This window comes from Plasmodium yoelii (genome assembly GCF_900002385.2).
Source record: "Plasmodium yoelii strain 17X genome assembly, chromosome: 8".
NCBI classification, from domain to species: Eukaryota; Apicomplexa; class Aconoidasida; order Haemosporida; family Plasmodiidae; genus Plasmodium; species Plasmodium yoelii.
Window position 1 is genome coordinate 18,359 of NC_036180.2, and position 21,259 is coordinate 39,617.

The following is a 21,259-nucleotide window of genomic DNA, read 5'->3' on the forward strand; positions in this document are numbered from 1 at the left end:
TTCAATAACTTTATTTTTATTCTTACACATTCCGTTTTACAAATATACTTTATTTGGTAATTTTATAATATATTTTGTCGTCCTTTCGATTTTTTAAAACACCAATTAACGCTGAACCTGTACTTATAAGATTAAATAAGTCTTTGAATGCATATTATTTTTAAAATAATGCTTAGTAAATATTAAACATATATACCTACTGATGATATTTTAAAGTATAATATAAAACTATGTTTAATTAGGTTCTTATATTGCACTTTAATAGGAGAGAGATAAGATATATTTTCTCTTTCAATATATAAATTTATATAAATATTCTTTAAATGCTCTACATTGTTCATTTTTATCTTATATATTATATTTTATAGTTATCAATGTATATACAATCAACTCATTTATTAAAAATTCAATATTTTATGAATTCTATGGTAAAACAACGACAATATAATATGCGTTAATATGGAATAATAAAATGAAATTTAACACGAATTAAGTCTTTAACAGTTTTTTTATTTATTTATTTTTTTAGAATATAAAACCACATATTCAAAATTGGACCATTAACAAAAACATAACATTAATACCATTATAATGTATTATTATTTGCCTTCTCTATAAAATTAATATCAGTATTTAATTATAAGAAGGTTTCACAATATATCAATATTTCAATATTAGTTATTGAATAATATTTTGCCAGTTTATATGTATAGGTATATAATATTAACGTTATTCTATCTATCATATTATTTATAATTATTAAAACAAAATATGATAAAAAATTTATTAATATACTTATATTATATTTTTTAACTATTTTAAAATATAATTTATTTATACCTCAAAACTATAAAGTTCAAAATTAATAGTGATTAATCCAATAGTATACCTTTATAGTAAATAAATTAATGTATATATTAATAACTCTATTATTTGAATTTAAAACTTTATCATAAAATAAAACTATATATAATCGAAAATTAAAAGGATAGTATACATATATCTATAATTTAATTTTTTACTAATATGCATATTTTTATTGATTATTAAAAATGTTAGGTGCATAAAACATCTTTTATAGATAATGTTGTATTGTCGATTCTCGATCGATATTTTATGAATATCTATTATTACAGTTCAGTTGGATAAAATGATTTGAATCTAAATAACTATGATACAAATCATAAGTTTTGCTAAATAAAAAAACATATTATGATATGCATAATTCAATATAGTCCCTGATTAACAAGTTTAATGTAATAGTCAATTATGATATTCAATAATATGAATTCATATATAATCAATATTTATATTAATATATGCAATATAGACATTTTATTTTAATCATATTAAATTGCCATAAACACACAATTGTATATATTATACTTTATGGGGAAATTGGTATTGATCCCTTTCATGTTAGATTATTCCCCTTTTGGTTGCATATTTTGACTTTTTAACTTCATCTTCTGATTAAACATACGGAATGATACATATATTAAATTAGTGTTTAAATTATAAAAAATTAAATAAAGATGTAATATTTGGCCCTAACCCGAATGTGGGTTCCACAAACATAACTTCAACCCCCACAACATAAAAACTATATAAAAATTATTCACATATTTTGATCAAAAATTAATTCCAAATAGACAGTTTCTTAAAATATATAAATCATTATTACTATTACTGAATTAGTAATCAATCTTCGAATCAAATTAATGACCCATTTTCTTCTTTATATTTTTTATTTTTTCTCTTAATTTTTGTTTTTGAAATCGTTTCCGAAATCCAAATAACGAATACTAATATAAAATGTTAAGAAACATATGATTTTTTTGTTAATGTTTGCATATTTATAATGAAAATAATTTTAAAATTCTTTATTATTTACCTTGTAAGAAATTCCTAAAAGAAATGCTATTGCACCAAATATCGATAAAACTGTAAATAGTTTGTTTGTTACCGATGAACCTGATGATGTATCTTCAGAACTTTGTAGAATTTGTTGGGCAGAATTTTCTGTTTTTTCTATCGTTGGAAGAGGTGAATATTTTAAATGTTGATTATTATTATATTTATTCATAAAATTATCATAATCTTTTGATAAAGTAGACAATAGTTCATTATAGAAACTATTATTAGTAATATCAGAATTTTTATTCATTTCTCTATATTTATTAACAAATTGATTAGCATTTTCCGAACATTTTGTGCAATATGGTGTATTATCATCAAATTCATTATACATTTCACATAATGATTTAAATGCTTCATAAAAATTAAATATAATATTTCTATTCATACTCAAAAAATATGTTTTTTTATCTATAAGCTCCTTATAATTGCTATACTCTGTAACACCATTTATAGAATTTTTATACTTATCATTATTTATAGTTGTTTTATAAAAAAATTGTAGATTGCTATCATTTCCTGGTTGTTCCTTTAGGTTTAACATATAACTTAACCATATCAAAATGTAATCAACAATATTGATGTTTCTTTTTGCAACAGACTGAAACAATTCAGAACTCCCAAAGAATTGCATAAAAAGATATAAACATCCACCAGCAATTCTTTCAAAATCAGTATCACAACCACTACCATCACAATAACTATCTAAAAAATTTCTTTCTTTAAATTGATAGTTATTACTACTGTCCAATTTATCAGGAAATTTATTCCATAGATTCTCGAATTTTTGGCACTAAGAAAACATTTAAAAACAAATATTAGAAATGTATAATATTGAACATTTGATTAAAATAAATTTTAATGATATTTATATGTAATACAATATCAAAAATGCATATACCACTTCTTTATTCATTATAATGGAATTTTATTTTTGATTTGTAAATTGAGTAAAATAATGCTGTTTTATATACACTCCCCCCAATATGTGACGCTAATACTTTGGCCCTATATATAACAACTGTCTGTAGTTAAATATATTATAAGTTTTTCAATAATTAAATTAATATAGAATAATAAAATGATATTATTACTAAAGGAACGTTTTATTTCTTTTTGTGACAATTATTTAAATTACCTTAAATAGAGGGTTGCTTAATACATTTTAGTTAAATATAAATACGATGCATTTTATAAAAAAAATGCTATTCTTACTAGCATCTGGTAAAACTTTGTTATAAAAATATATATACTTTTATAAATAATTTAAAGTATGTTTAAACATAGAAAAGGAATATATTTATATTTTATGTTTTAATGATTGTCCTTCTAAAACTTAAATACTGTATAGATCTAAAAAATAAAAAGTTCTATTATTATTATAATACTTAAAAATATGTAAATAGTAATTTTTTAAAGTATATTAAATTTTTATATAATTTTTTCTTATAATATATAATACTGTTTTTTTCTAAAATTATATTATTTTCGAATTAAGTTGCATTGTTCCCTTTTTTAATTGCATATACATAATTTTAATATTATTTTTATTTAATATATATCAATTCCAATTATATTTAACATTTTCAATAACTTTAGTTTTATTCCTATATAATTAAATTTAGAAATATACCCTTTTGGGTAATTTTATAATATATTTTGCACATCTTTCTCACGGTTTAAAACGACAATTAGCACTGAAACCGTATTTATAAGCTTAAATAGGTATTTTAATGCATATTATTTTTAAAATAATACTTAGTATATATTAATTATTAACATATAAATAACTATTGATGCAAATTTTAAAGTACAATAAAAAAATATGTGTAATTAGGTTGGTATATTTGCATTTTAGATAGGAGAGATAAGGGAAGTATGCTTTTTTAAGACAAGGATGTAGCCATATAAGATTTACCTATTCTATATAACTAATTATGTCTTGTATTTCTTTAACATTAAACTATCAGTTCATGTATACATTAAAAATAACTTAGAATTATTACTTTTCTAAATATATAGTTTGCTTTTATATTTTATAATAAACTATATTTACTTCTATGATGAAAAACTATAAAATTATTAATATTATTTTTCTTGGTATTGTTAATTCTAATATTAGCACATTAACAAAATACTAAGTCGGAATTGTATTATTTCATTTGATGTTTTGTGCATACAATTTTAATTTTATCATACCTTTAATAATATATATAATTAATTTATAGCCATATAACTGTATCAAATAAACATAATATATTTGTTCGTGTTTAATACTTTATCTATTGTTATTACTATTATTATTACTGCTATATCACTGTATAGTACAACGAACTAATTAATTCACTCAAGAGGAATACTTTAATTCAATTAGTATTATTCCTTGTTTCATCGTTTTTAAATCAAGCATTCTAGAACATATTACTTCGTAATAGCAATATATTTAATTATATATTTGTGGATTTGTATATATATAATAACCTAATAAAAATATTATTAGCTCAAATTATATTAATTATTACATATTTTTTCTATATACTTTGGATTAATATATAATTGTATATGTTTCCTAAATTTAACATATTTCAGTATTATTTATTGGTATAACATTTTACCATTTTATATGTATAGGTATATAATAATAACGCATTATATCTATGATATTATTTATAATTATTAGAATAAAATATGATATTAAATTTTATTAATATACTTATATTTTATTTTTTAACAATTTTAAATGTAATATATTTATACCTCAAAACTATAAAGCTTAAAAATAAATGGTGATTAATCTAATATTATACCTTTATAGTAAATAAATTAATGTATATATAACTATTTCTATCAATATTAATTAAAACTTTAACATAAAATTATACTATATATAATCGAAAGTTAAAAGGATAATATGTCTATATCTATAATGTAATTATTTATTAATATGTACATTTTTATTTTATTACTAAAAATATTAGATACATAAAACATATTTTATAGATATCGTTGCATTGTCGATTTTATATCGATATGTATGAATCTATATTTTATAATTATCTATTAGATATTAGTACTGTGCTTATTAATGCACAAAACACATATATTAATCCGAATATATATTGTAATGTGGACAAATATTTCAATCGAATATAATTATAATTCATACCATCATATATAATAATATTATACAGTTCGTTTATCAAAATATAATTTAAATTAAAAAAAATGATACAAATAATTTTTGCTAAATAAAATGTTTTATTAAACAAAAAACATATTATGTTATGCATAATTCAATATAATTATGATTAACAAGCTTTATATAATAAATAATTATAATATATCATAATATGAATTAATATATGCAATATAGACATTTTTTTTTAATCATATTAAATCGATATGAACACTAAATTATATATATTATAAATTATGAAAAAATATTATGTAACCCTTTTCATATTAATGACAATGCTCCTTTTGGATTACATATTTTTAACTTCATCTTGAAATTAAACATACGGGATGATACATATATTAAATTAGTATTTAAGTTATAAAAAATTAAATAAAGATATAATACTTAGCCCTAACCCGAATGTAGATTCCCCCAATATAACCTCAATCCTGACCCATAACATAAAATCTATATAAAAATTATGCAAAAATTACTTCCCAATAGACAGTTTCTTAAAATATATAAATCATTATTATTATTTCTGAAATAGTACTACTCTTCGAATCATATATTAATGATTCATCCTCTTCTTTATATTTTTTATTTTTTCTCTTATTTGTTGTTTTTTAAATCGTTTCCGAAATCCAAATAACGAATACTAATATAAAAATTGTAAGCATATTATATATTTTTTGATAATAGCATATAAGTAATCACGTAAATAATTTATAAATTCCTTATTATTTACCTTATAAGCAATTCCCAAGAAAATTGGTATTGCACCAAATATCAATAAAACTGGAATTAATTTGCTTGCTATCGACGAACTTGATGATGTATCTTCAAAAATTTGTCCAGTAACTCCAGTTATTCCAGTTACTCCAGTTTCTTCAGTTACTCCAGTTTCTTCAGTTACTTCAGTTTCTTCAGTTACTCCAGCTTCTCCAGTACCTCCTATAGTATATTGTGGTGTAATTGTCTCTTTATCGGCTTTAAGTTTTCTTTCTTGAGCAGCTGTACATTCTTTTTTAAAATTATCATAATCATTTGATAGTATAGACAATATTTCTTTATATGGATTGCTATCAGTAATATGAGGATCATTCTTAAGTTCTTCATATTTATTAAAAAATTCATTATTGTCTTCCAAATATTTCTTGCAATCGTTATTTTCATCATCAAGTTCATTATACATTTCACATAATGATTTAAATGCTTTATAAAATTTAGATACAATATTACTATCCATATACAAAAAATCACGTTTTGTATCTATAAGACCCTTATAATTATCATAACCAGATAAGTCATTTATATAATCATTATACTTATTACAACTATTTATGTATGTACTATAAAAATCATTTACATTGTCTTTTCCTTCACTTTTGCCCAGGTTTAACATATAACTTAACCATATCAAAATGTAATCAACAATATTGATGTTATTTTGCGCAGGAGGGGGAATCAAACCACAATCCTTAATGAATTCATCCAACAAATATAAACATCCAGCACTTATTTTATCCAAATCACTTTGAAAATTATTATCATTACAAGAATTATTTAAAAAATTATTATTATTACAAACAGTATTTAAAATCGTATCATCTTTAATTTCATTGTTTCCTTTAACTTTCAATTCATCGGAAATCCATTCCCTTACATTCTTGAACCTTTTACACTAAGAAATCAGTTAAAAACAATTAATAAAAACGCAAATTATTAAAATAAAGTTTAATGATATTTATATGTAATACAATATAAAAAAATATAAAGGAAACTATTATTATTAAAAAATGCATATACCATTTCTTTATCCATTGTGGTGAAATTTCATTTTAGATTTGTAAATTGAATAAAATCATGTTGTTTTTATATATACTATACCAACTATGTGACGTAAATACTTTAACCCTATATATTACAATTGTCTGTAGTTAAATATATTATAAGTTTTTCAATAATGAAATTAATATAGAATAATAAAATAATATTATTACAAAGAAAAGTTACATTAATCATAATTAGCTAAATTACCTTAAATAGAGGGTTGCTTAATACATTTTATACAAAAAATGCTATTCTTACTAACATCTGGTATAACTTTATTATAAAAATGAATATCCTTCTATAAAGAATTTAAAGTATTTTTGAACATAGAAAAGGAATATATTTATATCTTATGTTTTGATCATTGTCCTTCAAAAAATTTAATTCTGTATAAATCTAAAAAGTTAAAAATTATATTATTACTATAATCCATTAAATATATTAAACTTTTATATATTTGCTTCTAATACTATATACAATGCTTTATTCAAATTATAATGTTTTCAAATTAAGTTATGTTACTTACATCTCTATGCAAATTATATAAATTTATATTGTTTTTAATGAATGTAGATAAATTCATAATCCATTTTAATGAGTCCGATAACTTTATTTTTATTCCTATATACTTCAATTTAGAAGTATATCTTATTGTGCAATTTTATAAACTATTTTATGCATATTTTCCATTCTTTAAAAGAACAATTAGCACTGAACCCGTACTTATAAGCTTAAATAAGTCTTTGAATGCATATTATTTTTAAAATATTGCTTAGTAAATATTAACATATAAATATATATTAATAATATTTTAAAGTATAATAAAAAACGATGTTTAATTAGGTTGTTATATTGCCTTTAAGAGGAGAGAGATAAGATATATTGCTATTTTAATATATAAATTTAGATAAATATTCATTAAATGTTCTACATAATTCATTTTATCTTATACATTTTATTGTATAGTTATCAATGTTATACATTCAAAAAATTTATTAAAAATTCTATATTTTATTAATTCTACAAAAAACAATAATAATATAATACGCGTTAATATTGAATAATAAAATGATATTTAATATTAATTAAGTATTTAACAATTTTTCCATTAATCCATATTTTTAGAATATAAAACTAGAAATTCCAAATTGAATCATTAACAAATATATAATGTATTATTATGTCTTTTCGATAAAATTAATATTTAATTATATGAAGGTTTCACAATAAAACAATATTTTAATATTAACTATTTGTAATTTCTAGATTATATGTATAGGCATATAATAATGCATCATATCTATAATATTAAACTTTATTAATATATTTATATTTTATTTTTTAACTATTTTAAAATATAATATATTTATACCTCAAAATATAAAATTTAAAAATTAATAATTAATATAATGTTCTACCTTTATGATAAGTTAAATCGCACAAATAAATTCCTATTAATACAAAAAGATAATAGTAACTACAATTACAACTTCAAAAAATGTTAGAAGCATAACAATAATTTATAGATTATGTTATATTGTCGATTCTCGATCGATATTTATGAATCTATATTTTATGATTATATATTATACATTAGTAGTGTGCTTAATTAACATTAAAAATATAATCATTAATATGAATCGAATTATAATTATGCTCTGATAATAATAATATTATACTGTTCGGTTATAAAAATACGATTTAAATTAAAATCAATATGTCACAAATAATAAGTTTTACTAAATAAAATAAAGAAACATATTATGATATGCATAATTCAATATAATTATGATTAACAAATCTTATATAATAAATAATTATGATATATCATAATATGAATTAATATATGTAATATAGTTATTTTACTTTAATCATATTAAATATATATTAACACTCAATTGTATATATTATAACTTATAAATATGTTATGTAACCCCTTTCATATTAATGGAAGTACCCATTTGGGGGGGTACATATTTTGAATATCACCCCATGATTAAACATGCGGGATGATACATATATTAAATTAGTGTTTAAGTTATAAAAAATTAAATGCAATATAATACTTAGCCCTAACCCGGATATGGGTTCCACAACATAAAAACTATATAAAAATTATGCAAAAATTACTTCGAAATAGACAATTTCTTAAAATATATCAACCATTATTACTATTCCTGGAATAACCAATACTCTTCGAATAATATATTAATGATCAGTTTCTTCTTTATTTTTTTAGCATTTCTCTTAAATGTTGTTTTTCAGGTCGTTTCCGAAAACCAAATAACGAATACTAATATAAAATGTTAAGAAGCGTACGGTTGTTTGTTAATGTTTGCATATATATAATATTTTTTTTAATTCCTTATTATTTACCTTATAAGAAACTCCCAATAAAATTGATGCTGCAACAAATATAATTCCAATTGTAATTAGTGTATTTTTTATTACTGAACTTCGTGAATAATCTGCAAGTGATGAAAAATTATTACATTCCTCACTATTATATTTATTTTTAAAATATTCATGATCATTTGATAAATTATACAATAGTTTATAATAGGAACTATGTTTATCAACACTAGAACCTCCAATAACTTTTTGATATTTTTCAGAAAATTCATTAGCTTTTTGCAAATATTTCGTGCAATTTATAGTTTCTTCATTAAATTCACTATACATGTTACATAATGATTTAAATGCAACATAAAAATTAGATATATCGTTAATATCAATATTCATCGATCCTATTTTTTTATCTATAACATCCTTTCTAATATTATTATCAGCAAATATATCTTCCTCATAATAATTACTATTTGATTCTATATTTTTAGTATAAAAATCGTATAATTTGGTGGTTCCATTTTGTGTTATTTGATTTATTATATAACTTAACCATAAAATAGTATATTCAACAAATTTATCACTTTCTAAATTTTCCTTATCATCAATATTCTTAAAACTTTTTAGTAATGATATAAAAGTAGAACTAACTTTTTTGTCATCAGTATCACATTTATCATCAGGGCAATACGAATTAAAAAGACTCCCATAATGATCTCCTCGCGGGTTGTTCGGATCATCAACAATATAATTAACAGCCGCATTAATTAGTTCACACTACGAATATATTTTACGAATTAAACAAAAAATGTATTAATATAAATGTTACTAAAAATAAAATTAATATAATTTATAGGAATACAACATACGAATAATATAAGAACATGATATATACCAAATCCTTAGACATTATAATGAAATTCTGTTATAATTTGGAGATTATGCGGGGTTATGTTTATATATATTGCATAGAATATATGTTATATTTACTTAAGTTCTTTACATAACAATTATCTTTTGTTAGACATATTATTCTTAATTTTAACTTCATATAAAATAATAACACAATAGTATTACTAAAATATTATACTTATTTTATGACATTTAGCTAAACTATCTTAAATAGAGGGTTGCTTATACACTTTTCCATATGTATATATGATGCATTTTATACAAAAAATACTATTCTTACTAACATTTGGTATAACTTTATTATAAAAATTAATATAGTTTTATAATGAATTTAAAAAATATATACATATGCTTTAATATCGAAGATAAACAACATACTGAAACTTAAATACTTCACAAATATATAAATTTAAGAAAGTTATTATTATTATAATCCTTAAAGTATATAAATAATTATTTAATAAGATAGACTAAATACTTATATACTTGTTTCTTATAATATATAATACAGTCTTTTCCAAAATAACACTTACAAAATAAATTGAATTGTTCCCATTTTCTATTCCCAATACATAAATTTATATTGTTTTTAATGAATGTAGATAAATTTATAATACATTTTAATGATCCCAATAATTTTATTTTTATTCCTATATACTTCAATTTGTAAGTATGCCTTATTGGGTAATTTTACAATATATTTACGCATAATTTCCACGGTTTAAAACGACAATTAGCACTGAACCCGTATTTATAACCTTAAATAAGTCTTTAATATCATATTGTTTTTAAAATCATACTTAGTAAAAATTAAATATTAACATATAAATAAGTATTGATGCTAATTTTAAAGTATAATAGAAAACTATGTTTGATTAGGTTATTATTTTACCCTTTAATAGGAGAGAGATAAGATATATTAGCTCTTTAATATATATATTTATATAAATATTTGCTAAATATTATACATAATTTTATCTTATATATTCTACTGTTATAGTTAATGTATATCATTCAAATCATTTATTAAAAATTATATATTTTATTAATTATAGGCAAAACATCGACAATATAATATGCGTTAATATGGAATAATCAAATGACATTTAACATGAATTGAGTCTTTAACCATTTCACCATTGATTCATATTTTTAGAATATTAAACTACATATCCCAATTTGGATCATTAACATATATATAGCATTGATACCTTTATAATGTATTATTATGTGTCTTTTCGATAAAATTAATATTTAATTATATGAATTTTCCACAATAAAATAATATTTAATATTAGTTATTAGTAGAGTATTTTATTATATTATATGTATAGGCGTATAATAATAACGCTATTTTATCTTTCATATTATTTACATTTGTTAAAACAAAATATAACATTAAATTTTATTAATATACTTATATTTTGTCTTTTAACTACTTTAAATATATATTTCCAATTTGTATATACTTCAAAATATAAAATTTAAAAATTAATAGTGATTAATCTATTATTATACCTTATGATAAATAAATTAAGGCGTATAAAGCAGCTTCTATTAATACTAATTAATTTTAATACAAATATAAAGGAATCGCGAAAAAGAAATAGTACACGATTAAAACTTAAAAAAAATTTGTATATATAGTGCGATTTTTATTGTATTATTAAAAATGTTAGATGCATAAAATGCCTTTTATAGATACTGTTGTATTGTCGATTCTTGATCGATATTCCATGCATCTATATTTTATGAATAATTATTATTACAGTTCAGTTGGATAACATGATTTAAATCAAAATAAATATGGTATAAATAATAAGTTTTACTAAATAAAATGCTTGATCATATAAAGAAACATATTGTGTTATGCATAATTTAATATAACTATGGGTTAGAAAGTCTTATATAATGACAATTATTATATAGTTAATATCTATATTAATATATACAATATAGACATTTTACTTTAACCATATAAAATCGATATGAACACTCAATTATATATATTGTAATTTATGAAAAAATGTTATGTGACCCTTTTCATATTAATGCTAATACCCCTTTTTTGGTTGCATATTTAGGCTTCAGCTCGATATTAAAAATACAGGATGGTACATATATTTAATTAGTGTTCAAATTATAAAAAATTAAATAAAGATATAACACTTAGTCCTAATCCCAATATAGGTTCCACAACATAAAAACTATGATAAAAAAATTACTTCGAAATAGACAATTTCTTAAAATATATCAACCATTATTACTATTCATGGAATAATCACTACTCTTAGAATAATATATTAATGATCAGTTTCTTCTTTATTTTTTTAGCTTTTCTCTTAAATGTTGTTTTTGAAATCGTTTCCGAAATCCAAATAACGAATACTAATATAAAATGTTAAGAAGCGTACGGTTGTTCGTTAATGTTTATATATATATAATATTTTTTTTAATTCCTTATTATTTACCTTATAAGAAACTCCCAATAAAATTGATGCTGCAACAAATATAATTGCAATTGCAATTAGTGTATTTTTTATTATTGAACTTCGTGAGCAAGCTACAAGTGATGAGACATTACCACACTTAACACTATTATATATATTTTCAAAATTTTTATAATCTTTTAATAAACTAAACCATAGTTGAGAATAAGAATCTCCTTTAGTAATATCTAAAGAATTTTTATGTTTTTCATATTTTTCAAAAAATTCTCCAGCATTTTCTAAACATGTCTTGCATTGTTTTTTTTCTGGATCAAGTTCACTATACACGTTACATAATGATTTAAATGGATCATAATAATTAGATATATCTTTAATATTCATATTCATCGATTCTATTTTTGTATCTATAACACCCATATTAATATTATTATCAGTAGGTATATTATCCTTATATTTACTATTTGTTTTTATATGTTTGGTATAAAACTCCTTTAATTTAGTGCTTCCATTTTGTGTTTTTTGATTTAGTTTATAACTTAACCATAAAATAGCGTATTCAACAAGTTTATCATTCTTTAAATTTTCCTCATCAAACATATTTAGTAAAAATATAAAACCAGAAATAATCCTTTGTTCATCACTACTACATTTATCATCAGGGCAATACATACTTAATATATCCATAGAAATACCTTTTCCCGAGTTGTTCAGATCATCAATAAAATATGTATCAATCTCATTAATTGATTTACACTACGAATATATTTTGCAAATTAAACAAAAGAATGTATTAATATAAATATTAATATAATTTATAGGAATACAACATATGAATAATATAAGAAAAAAGATATATACCACTTTATAAGACATTATAATGAAATTCTGTTATAATTTGGAGGTTATGCGGGGTGATGCTATTTATATATATTGTATAAAATATATGTTGTATTTACTTAAGCTCTTTACATATCAGTTATCTTTCTCTAGACATATTATTCTTAATTTTAACTTCATATAAAATAATAATACATTAGTATTACTAAAATAATATACTTATTTTATGACATTTAGCTAAATCATCTTAAATAGAGGGTTTCTTATACACTTTTCCATATGTATGTATGATGCATTTTATACAAAAAATACTACTCTTACTAACATTTGGTATAACATTATTATAAAAATTAATATACTTTTAAAATGAATTTAAAAAAATATATACTTATACATATTCTTTAATATAGAACACAAACAACGTCATAAAACTCAAATACTACACAAATATAAAAAATTAAGAAAGTTATTATTATTAGAATTCTTAAAGTATATAAATAGTAATTTTTTAAATATATTACATTTGTATATACTTGTTTCTTATAATATATATTATAGTTTTTTCTAAAATAATAGCATTTTCAAATTTAGCTACATGCTCCATTTTCTATGCAAAATACATAAATTTATATTGTTTTTAATGAATGTAGATAAATTCATAATCAATTTTAATGACCCCAATAACTTTATTTTTATTCCTATATGTTCCAATTGAGAAGTATTCTCTATTGGGTAATTTTATAATATTTTTTACGCATAATTTCCACTCTCTAAAACAACAATTAGCACTGAATCAGTATTTATAAGCTTAAATAAGCCGTTGAATGTAAATAGTTTTTAAAATCATACTTAGTAAATACTAATTATATAAAACATAAATAAGTATTGATGCAAATTTTAAAGTATAATATAAAACTATGTTTGATTAGGTTGTTATATTGCACTTTAAGAGGAGAGAGATAAGATATATTTTCTCTTTCAGTATATAAATTTATATAAATATTCTTTAAATGCTCTACATTGTTCATTTTTATCTTATATATTATATTGTTATAGTTATCAATGTAAATACAATCAAATAATTTATTAAAAATTCTATATTTTATTAATTATATGGTAACATAATGTTTTAGATTAAAAAATGATTATTTAATTAAAACTAATAATATAATAAGAGTTAATATGGAATAATAAAATGGCAGTTAACTTGAATTAAGTCTTTATAATTTTCTCCATGGATCCAAATTTTTATAATATAAAACCACATATCCCGAAGTGGATCTTTAACAAATATATATAAATTATATCATTATAATGCATTATTATTTTTCTTTTCGATAATATTAATGTTTATTATATGAAGGTTTCACAATAAAATAATATTTCAATATTAGTTATTGATAGAGTATTTTATTAGATTATATGTATAGGTATATATAATAATGCATTTTACCTATCATATTATTTATAATTGTTAGAACAAAGTATAATATTAAACTTTATTAATATATTTATATTTTATTTTTTAACTATTTTAAAATATAATATATTTATACCTAAAAATATAAAATTTACAAATTAATAGTGATTAATCTATTATTATACCTTTATGATAATTAAATTAATATATATAACTATTCCTATCAATATAAATTAGAACATTAATATAAATGCAAATTATTAAAATGAAAAAAAAATATTATTATATATATTTATAATTTATAAATTTATTATAAATATAGTAGATTTTTTATGTATTACTAAAAATGTTAGATGCATAAAAAGCATTTTATAGATAATGTTGTATTGTCGAATATCGATCGATATTTTATGAATCTATATTATTACAGTTCAGTTGGATATCATGATTTAAATCAAAATAAATATACTAAAGTTATAAGTTTCACTAAATAAATTTTTCACTAAATAAAAAAACATATTATGATATGCATAATTCAATATAGTTATGGGTCATCAAGGCTTATGTAATAGGGAATTATGATATACCATAATATGAATTCATATATAATCAATATCTATATTAATATATGCAATATAGACATTTTATTTTAATCATATTAAATAGGCATGAACAGTCAATTATATATATTATACTTTATGGTAAATATTGTATGTGGCTCCTTTCATATTATATGCCCCTTTTTTGTTGAATATTTGTAATTTTTTTTCCATCTTGTGATTAAACATACGTGTATAGTACATATATTAAATCAGTGTTTAAATTATAAAAAATTAAAGATATAATACTTAACCATAACCCGAGTATGGGAAACACAACTTTAACCCTGACCCACAATATAAAAACTATATAAAAATTATGCAAAAATTACTTCTAAATAGACAGTTTCTTAAAATATATTAATCATTATTACTATTCCTGAAATAGTCATTGCTTTTCGAATCATATATTAATGAGCCATTTTCTTCTTTATATTTTTTATTTTTTCTCTTATTTGCTGTTTTTTAAATCGTTTCCGAAATCCAAATAATGAATACTAATATAAAATGTTAAGAAGCGTACGGTTGTTTATTGATTTTTGCATATATATAATAATTTTTTTTTTAATTCCTTATTATTTACCTTATAAGAAATTCCTAAAAAAAATGCTATTACACCAAATATTGATAAAACTATAAATAATTTCTTTGTTATAGACGAACTTGATGATGCAACTTCAGAAATTTGTTCAGAACATTGTACATTAATTTTTGTTTTATCTATCGTTGGAAGGGATGAAGTACCGTTACATTTATTTTTTAAATTATAATAATCAGCTAATAAAGTACACAATGCTTTACTGTATGAACTATTTTTATTAATAGTAGGATCTTTGATAAGTTCTTCATATTTTTTAACAAATTGATCAGCTTTTCCCGAACATTTTGTACAATTTGACGTGTTTTCATTAAATTCAGTATAAATTTCACATAATAATTTAAATGCATCATATATCCCAGATATAATATTTTTATTCATATCCACATTCGTAAAATCGTGTTTTTTACTTATAAGTTCCATATAACTGCTATATTCACTAATACCAGCTATAGTATTTCTATACTTATCACCACCAATTATATATGTTTTATAAAAAAATTCTAGACTTTCTTTTAATTCATTTTCCATTAAGCTTAACATATAACTTAACCATATCATAATGTAATCAACAATATTGATGTTATTTTTTGCAACATGCTCAAACAAAGAAGAATCCTTAAAGAATGTATCAAAAAAATATAAGCACCCAGCATTAATTTTTTCGAAATCATTATCACAACCATTAGTACAATAATCTTTGAAATGTTCTTTATCTTTAAATGTATATTTTTTATTACTGTCCAATTGATCGGGGAATTTCTCCCTTACTAAAATGAAGTTCCTACACTAAAAAAATATTTAATAAAATTATTAGAAATGGGCATTATTGAAAATTTTATTAAAATAAAGTTTAATGATATTTATATATAATACAATATCAAAAAATGTAAAAGAAATTATTATTATTAAAAAATGCATATACTATGTTGGCATCCATTATAATGGGATTTTATTTTTGATATGTAAATTGAATAGAATCATGCTGTTTTATATACGTTGTCCTCAATATGTGACGCAAATACTTTAACCCTATATATAACAGCTGTATGTAGTTAAATATATTATAAGTTTTTCAATAATTAAATTAATATAAAATAATAAAATAATATGATTACTAAAGAAACGTTTTATTTTTGTTTATGATAATTAGCTAAATTACCTTAAATAGAGAGGTGCTTAATACATTTTGATTAAATATAGATATGATGGATTTTATACAAAAAATGCTATTCTTACTAACATATGGTATAACTTTATTATAAAAATGAATATACTTTATAAAGAATTTAAAGTATGTTTGGACATAGAAAAGGAATATATTTATATCCTATGTTTTGATGATTGTTCCTCAAAAAATTAAATAATGTATAAATCTAAAAAATTAAAAATTATATTATTACTATAATCCTTAAAAGCATATAAATAGTAAATTTTTAAAAAATATTTATATACTGTTTCTTATAATATATAATATAGTTTTTTCTAAAATCATAACATTTACAAAATAAGTATCATTATTCCCTTTTTTAATTGCATATACATAAATTTATAATATTTTTATTTAATACAGATAAATTCATAATCCATTTTAATGATTCCTATTACTTTATTTTTATTCCTATATACTTCAATTTATAAGTATTCTCTGTTGGGTAATTTTATAATATATTTTGCACATTTTTTCCACGGTTTAAAACAACAATTAGCACTGAACCCGTATTTATTAATCTATAAGTTTAAATATGCCTTGAATGTTAATAGTTTTTAAAATCATACTTACCAAATATTAAATATATAGCACATAAACAAGTATTGATGCAAATTTTAAAGTATAATAGAAAACTATGTGTATTAGGTTGGTATATTGCACTTTGAGAGGAGAGATAAGGGAAGTATGTTTTTTTCAAACAAGGATTTAGCCATATAAGATTTACCTATTCTACATAGTTTAATTATGCCTTATATTTTCTACCATTAAAATTTTTAATTCATGTATATATATTAAAATTATTCATTAAAAATGGCTTAAAATTATTTTCTAAATATACAGTTTGCTTTTATATTTTATAATAAACTATATTTAGTTCTATAATGTAAAATTATATTTTAAGGAAACTATAGAATTATTAATATTATTTTGCTTGGTACTGTTAGTCTAATGTTATCGCATTAAATCATACTTAAATAAATGTTATAATATTTCATTTGATTTTGTATGCATACAATTTTAGTCTTATTACAAGTTTAATAATATATATAATTAATATATATCAACGTACTCGAATCAAATAAAATTAATGATTGTTCCCATTTAATACTTTATCTATTGTTATTACTATTATTATTGTTGGTACTAATGGTATATCACTGTATAGTACACTGAGATAATTAATGCGCTTAATAAAATACTTTAAACCAATTAGTAATTTTTTTGTTTCATTGTTTTAAAGTATAACATTTTAGAACACATTATTTCGTAATAACAATATATTTAAATTATAAATTTGTGAATTCGTATATATATAGTAACCTAATAAAAATATTATTAGTTCAAATTAAATTAATTATTACATACTTTTTCTATAACTTTGCATTAATATATAATTGTATACATTCCCCAAATTTAACATATTTCAATTTTAGCAATTGATACAATATTTTGTTCATTTATATCTATATATTTTATAATAATATCATATTTTTATATAACAAATTGTTTATAAGTATTATACCAAACTATAACATTAAATTTTATTATATACTTATATTTTATCTTTTAACTATTTTAAAATATAATTTATTTTACCATAAAATTACAAAGCTTAAAAATGAATGCTGATTAATCTAATATTATACGTTATGATAAAAAAATTAATGTATATATAACTATTTCTATTATTTTAATTTAAAACTTTAGCATAAAATGATACTATATATAATCGAAAATTAAAAGGATAGTATACATATATCTATAATTTTTTATTAATATGTATATTTTTATTGACTATTAAAAATGTTAGATGCATAAAATGCCTTTTATAGATAACGTTGTATTGTCGAATACCGATCGATATTTTGTGAATCGATTTGTTATGAATCTATATTTTATGAATATATATTATTACAGTTCAGTTGAATAACATGATTTAAATTAAAATCAATATGGTACAAATAATAAGTTTTACTAAATAAAATATTTCACCAAATAAAGAAATATATTGTGTTATGCATAATTCAATATATCTATGGGTTATCAAGACTTATATAATAGGCAATTATGATATATCATAATATGAATTCATATATAATCAATATCTATATTAATATATGCAATATCGACATTTTATTTTAATCATATTAAATCGGTATGAACACTCAATTATATATATTATAACTTATAAAATATGTTACGCAATTCATTACATATTAGCTTATTCCCCTTATGGGTTGCATATTTGGGCTTTTGAACATTATCTCGTGATTAAACATACGGAATTATACATATATTAAATTAATGTTCAAATTATAAAAAAATAAATAAAGATATAATACTTAATCCTAACCCGAATGTGGGAACCACAAACACAACTCTGGCCCATAACATAAAAACAATACAAAAATTATGCAAAAATTATTTCCCAATAGACAGTTTCTTAACATACATCAATCATTATTACTATTCCTGAAATATTCACTACTCTTCAAGCATATATTAACGATTCATTTTCTTCTTTATATTTTTTATTTTTTCTTTTAAATATTGTTTTTGAGCTCGTTTCCGAAATCCAAATAGGGAATACTAATATAAAAATGATAAACGAATTATTTTTTTGTTAACTTTTGCATATATATAATGAAAATAATATTTTAATTCCTTATTATTTACCTTATAAGAAATTCCTAAAAAAAATGCTATTGCACCAAATATCGATAAAACTGTAAATAATTTATTTCCTATCGACGAACTTGATGTATATCCAGATTTTAGTGCAGAAACGTTTGTTACTATCTCTGGAAGTGATGGAAAATCTTTACAATTAATACCTTTTCTAGTACAAATATTTTTTAAATTATCATAATCGGTTGATAAAACAGGTAATATTTTACTACGTACGGTACCTTCAATTTTAGAGTTATTGTTAAGTTCTGTAAGTTCATTAACAAAACTAGTAGCACTATTTGACAGTGTGTCGCTTGGTTTATTCTGTGCAACATTATTATGTATATTACATAATAATTTGAATACATCATAAAATTTAGACAAATCTTCAATATTAATATTCATAAAATCATTTCGTTCATCCATGAATTTCTTAAGTTCTCCAATTTTAAAGGCATCACTTATAAATCTTTCATATTTACCACTTTTTTTTACATATTCAGTAAAAAAATCGTTTATTGTGGCAAAATTTTCCTCTTTGTTTTGATTTAATTTGTAACTTAACCATGAAATAATATATATAAAAAATGCATTAGTATTATTTTCATTATAAACTCTACCTGTTAATGTAGAATAACATTCTCCAAGTAACCATAAAAATCCAATCGTAATTTGTTCGAGTTCAGAATTGCAGTTTTTTTCAGGGCAGTATTCTTGGAAATTATCATTATCATAAAAATCGAGTATTCTAAGATTGTCCGAGTTATCAGGTAAATATTTCCTCAACAAATCAATTTTTCCACACTAAAAAACCATTTAAAAAAAATTGATAAAAATATGTATTAAGAAAATATTATTAAAATATAACTTAATGAAGTATATGGGAAATATAATATCAAAAACTGTACATACTAGAGTATCATCCATTATGATGTAATATAATTTATAATCTCTAGGTTAAGGGGCTATCATATTAATTTTATATATATACTAAAATAGGTAATACAATTATTTAATCCTATATACAGCAATTATTTGTAGATAAAAATATTTTTATTATTCTTAATATCAATTTAAAGGTAATATGGGATAATATATACTTTTATGGTAGTTAGATAAATCGCCTTATTTTGGGGGTTGTTTAATACGTTTGTTATCATTGTATATATAATACAATTTTGTATAAATTGTTATCCTTAATAACACTCATATGAGCATTATTATAAAAATTAAAGTAACATTGTAATGAATTTAGAATATATCTCCTTATACGTATGCTTTAATAT

The 21,259-nt window shown here is 20.3% G+C and overlaps 6 protein-coding genes across 6 annotated transcripts; all 6 read right to left on the reverse strand.

Moving 5' to 3' along the window:
* Positions 1-1,718: 1,718 nt before the first annotated feature.
* Positions 1,719-2,833, reverse strand: PY17X_0800061 (PIR protein; the record flags this gene model as incomplete). The annotated part of the gene is made up of 3 exons (XM_022957754.1): positions 1,719-1,805; positions 1,895-2,710; positions 2,819-2,833. 3 exons carry the CDS (start codon positions 2,831-2,833, stop codon positions 1,719-1,721), a joined length of 918 nt encoding a protein of 305 aa, XP_022810814.1.
* A 2,833-nt stretch (positions 2,834-5,666) lies between these two features.
* Positions 5,667-6,919, reverse strand: PY17X_0800071 (PIR protein; the record flags this gene model as incomplete). The annotated part of the gene is made up of 3 exons (XM_022957763.1): positions 5,667-5,753; positions 5,844-6,779; positions 6,905-6,919. 3 exons carry the CDS (start codon positions 6,917-6,919, stop codon positions 5,667-5,669), a joined length of 1,038 nt encoding a protein of 345 aa, XP_022810815.1.
* Positions 6,920-9,155: 2,236 nt separating this feature from the next.
* Positions 9,156-10,184, reverse strand: PY17X_0800081 (uncharacterized protein; the record flags this gene model as incomplete). Its single annotated transcript, XM_725884.1, has 3 exons — positions 9,156-9,221; positions 9,305-10,051; positions 10,170-10,184. 3 exons carry the CDS (start codon positions 10,182-10,184, stop codon positions 9,156-9,158), a joined length of 828 nt encoding a protein of 275 aa, XP_730977.1.
* Positions 10,185-12,508: 2,324 nt separating this feature from the next.
* PY17X_0800101 (PIR protein) lies at positions 12,509-13,509 on the reverse strand (the record flags this gene model as incomplete). Its single annotated transcript, XM_022957780.1, has 3 exons — positions 12,509-12,574; positions 12,658-13,389; positions 13,495-13,509. 3 exons carry the CDS (start codon positions 13,507-13,509, stop codon positions 12,509-12,511), a joined length of 813 nt encoding a protein of 270 aa, XP_022810816.1.
* Positions 13,510-15,902: 2,393 nt separating this feature from the next.
* On the reverse strand, positions 15,903-17,030 carry PY17X_0800121 (PIR protein; the record flags this gene model as incomplete). The annotated part of the gene is made up of 3 exons (XM_022957790.1): positions 15,903-15,989; positions 16,076-16,879; positions 17,016-17,030. 3 exons carry the CDS (start codon positions 17,028-17,030, stop codon positions 15,903-15,905), a joined length of 906 nt encoding a protein of 301 aa, XP_022810817.1.
* Positions 17,031-19,805: 2,775 nt separating this feature from the next.
* PY17X_0800141 (PIR protein) lies at positions 19,806-20,900 on the reverse strand (the record flags this gene model as incomplete). Its single annotated transcript, XM_034637491.1, has 3 exons — positions 19,806-19,892; positions 19,980-20,777; positions 20,886-20,900. The coding sequence occupies 3 exons, from the start codon at positions 20,898-20,900 to the stop codon at positions 19,806-19,808; spliced, it is 900 nt and encodes a 299-aa protein (XP_034493461.1).
* Positions 20,901-21,259: the final 359 nt, after the last annotated feature.